The sequence below is a fragment of the Lygodium microphyllum genome, chromosome 25, assembly GCF_053477565.2.
Source record: "Lygodium microphyllum isolate KBCC chromosome 25, Lygodium_microphyllum_v1.1.10, whole genome shotgun sequence".
Classification (NCBI taxonomy): domain Eukaryota; kingdom Viridiplantae; phylum Streptophyta; class Polypodiopsida; order Schizaeales; family Lygodiaceae; genus Lygodium; species Lygodium microphyllum.
This window is the reverse complement of record NC_141159.1, coordinates 80,116,554-80,119,884: the sequence shown is the minus strand read 5'-3', so window position 1 is coordinate 80,119,884 and position 3,331 is coordinate 80,116,554. Positions and strand designations below refer to the sequence as shown.

The following is a 3,331-nucleotide window of genomic DNA, read 5'->3' as shown; positions in this document are numbered from 1 at the left end:
CCTCTAAGGGAAAGAGTTTGGGACTCATTGCAAGTGATACATTGCTCTAATAATCCCTTTGAAAGGGAAGGACTTTAGGAGGCATTGCAAATGATACATTGCCCTTTTATTTTGGATGGGCATTTTAACAAGGTTGAGTCCCCTTAAGAAAGGTGTAGGGAAAAGGGTTAATATATATTGGGTAAAGAGAAAGACAAATGGTTTAACAATAAAGTAAATTTCCCTCTAGAAGTCCACCTTATAGAACATATAAGATACCGTGTGAGCTTAAAGGAGAGGGTCTTTTATTTAGTAAAATTTACAGGATTATATTTACAAAAGGGATTGTTTAATTATAATGTGAAAAAAAGCACACAAGTTTAGTAAAGTAAAAGAGGTCATCTTATGGCCTTATAGTATGCCAAAAAGGGTATTTCTTAATACCCCTTTGAATGCATGTTATAGAGATGATTTCATATAGGTGCACCCCTTGGGAGCATTCCATGGTTTGGTAGACATTAGCGAAGAAGTTGGCTTGTTTAGAAAAAAACTTGAAAAATGAAAAGGACTATAGCTAAATTTGACTGCAAGATGTTTAGTACTTCAACACATCATCATCCCCTCTAGTTGGTATGAAATAGTTAGAGAGACTTGGTAGGAACTTCCTTTGGGGTAGAGATGGAGATAAATTTAGAGTACCTAAGGTGTCTTGCACTATCTATACTACCTCAAAGAGACTGGGTGGATTAAGACTCCCCAACCTACAAGTCTTGGCTAACAAGCTAGTGGTAAAGTGGGTTGCAAGAAGCATTACACATGTCCATGTCCTTTGTAATGCTTAATAATAGCATTCATAAATGTGCAAAGTGCAAAGACAATTCAAGACATTAATATGTACCTCTTTTTGAACTCTCATATAATACTAATATTTTCTATAATTTTGCAGGTTTTAATCATGTGTTACCACCCCACTAGAGTAAATTGGAAAGAGGTCTTATTGGGTGAAACCTATGGCATACCACTCATAGTTCGGAACTAGACGAGAAGCTATTACTTGTGGAATACATAGACTTGCAAGAATAAAATCGTTTCTAAAAATAAATAGTTTGATCCTTTGTATGGTTTTTGAAGCTGAGTTGTTTGTGCAGATTGAAATAGATGCAAACAAGTTACAAAAACTCCATGAAACGACTATGAAGGGAGGGAGGGAAATGGGTGTAGACTCTATTTTGCTTGAGATTTTTTATTTAAAAAAAGACAAACTAGTGCTACAAGGACTGCACACTGCTCAAATTTTTGTGAACTATAGCTGGTGCTACTTTTTGTAATTTAGTGCAAGGATCTGCCGTCTGATGAAGCCTTATAATTAAGCCTTATAATTAACCATGCCGCAGCTGTACATATTTAGTGGAAAATTTTGTTATACCTAAACTTCTTGCATGGCTGCGCGTACGTGTGTCGGGTAATCATCCATTGAAAAATCAGTGAAAAACGAGAGGAAACGTGTGGGAAACTGTGTTAAACTAAACTTCTTGCATGCATGCATGCATGTTTGCGCGCAGTCATCTTACCGCCATCGACAGTGTTTGTGGGGTCAAGTGATTTTCTCCAGGTAGCGCCAGCTTATTATAAAGGCAGCTTTCGCTGTGCTCAGCAGTGACAATGGAGATGGCGACGAGGGTTCTGCTGGTCGGAGCGGCGATCGTGTGGTTGCAGGTGTGGCAGGCAGGAGCAACTAGCGATGATATAGATATCCATTGCTCTGATACTGATCAATATAGGATCGATTATCCAGACCCTCTTCCCGATCCTTCTCCCTTCAAGGACAATCGACTGCGATATTTCCTGCATGTGGAGGGAGCCGGCTCGCCGCGCAACCAGTACCTTCTCCCGCCCCTCAGCCCCTCCACGACTGGCCCGTTCGGCCAGATGCGCCTCTTCAACCATATCGCCACTGATGCGCCGGCCAACCCCACGGACTTCTGCGCCAGCAGCGCCGCATCTTCGTCGTCTGCGTCTGTCCGGCACCGTGTTGTCGGCTCCGTCCGTGGCTTCGTCGTCGACACCAGCAACAGCCTGCAACTCTCCGGCCGCAACAACGTCATCGACCGCATCCAGGTTGCCTTCCTCTCATACGACGATGGCCGCCACAAAGGCACTGTCCAAATCCAAGGGGAGCGCCTGGCCAGCGCCACGGACGAGATCGCTGTCATCGGTGGCACAGGTAGCTTCCGAGGTGTTCGTGGCTATGGATTCATCAGCGCCCTATCTCAGCAGGGAAACTCTAGCAGTAGTTCCCTCGTCCTACATGATCTTTATTTTCTGTAGAACATACAACATGCGATACTTCTCTTTGACGGGCGGGCAAGTGATCAACGCAGGTTTATAATACTTATACATCAGTCGATGTGTTATTATTAACTCGTGTAGAATGTGTAATTGACTTGGCTTTGGATCCAAGTTGCCATACACTAGTTCATTACAAGCTTTGAGAACATTATTTTCGACCGACAGCAGTAACCAAAATCCATTTTTATTTCATGACCTACTTCTATGATGAAATATATACTAGGAAGTTCAACTTCCTTTCATGGAGCTTTTTGTCTATTGCTATGAATAGACACACACACTCATTAATAGACAATATTTGAAAGGAGCTAATATATACTAGTCAAGAATTAAGTTTGAATTTTTCAAAAGGCATAGTGCTCATTCATTCGTTTAAGTTTCTTTCATAGGTAATTGACATTGTTGAACTGCTTCACCTTATATGCCCATCTTAGGAGGAAGAAGATTTCACTTTATATGGGCCCATAGTAGTAGGGAAAAGATTTCAAGGATAATGAAGAGATTCAAGTTGGGGTAGCAATGCATTCACTTTTTGGTTCAAGGATAATGAAGAGAATCAAGTTGGGGTAGCAATGCATTCACTTTTTGGTTAATTCTAAGCTCGTGTACTATATTATGAAAGTATGGGAGCATATGGGGGCAATTGAGGCAGGGTTGTATAGGGAAGTGGAAGACAATTGGCAATGACATGATCATGACCATTGAAAATGTTTACATAACAATTGACAATGATGCAATCAACCCACACACCTCTCATCTAAAGGATTTAGGATCACACCTTATAGGTCACTAATAGTTTATAGGTCATTAGTCAAATAAGCCTCAATCCCAATACGTCCATGCTGTGAATCTATAGGTCATTAGTCAAATTAGCCTCAATTCCACCACGTCCCATACACATGGCTAGAAAAGGAGGAAAGAAACATTGAATAGCTTCTCCCATGTCCTTTTCAATATCCACCCTAGTATAGCTTTTAGATCAAGTCGTCCTATATCAAACAGT

At 41.2% G+C, this 3,331-nt stretch overlaps 1 protein-coding gene across 1 annotated transcript; it reads left to right on the top strand.

Annotated features, from left to right (window-relative positions):
- Positions 1-1,641: 1,641 nt before the first annotated feature.
- On the top strand, positions 1,642-2,510 carry LOC148014421 (uncharacterized). The gene has a single exon (XM_087666548.1). It carries the CDS (start codon positions 1,642-1,644, stop codon positions 2,305-2,307), a length of 666 nt encoding a protein of 221 aa, XP_087522674.1. The 3' UTR covers positions 2,308-2,510.
- The last annotated feature ends 821 nt before the right edge of the window (positions 2,511-3,331 follow it).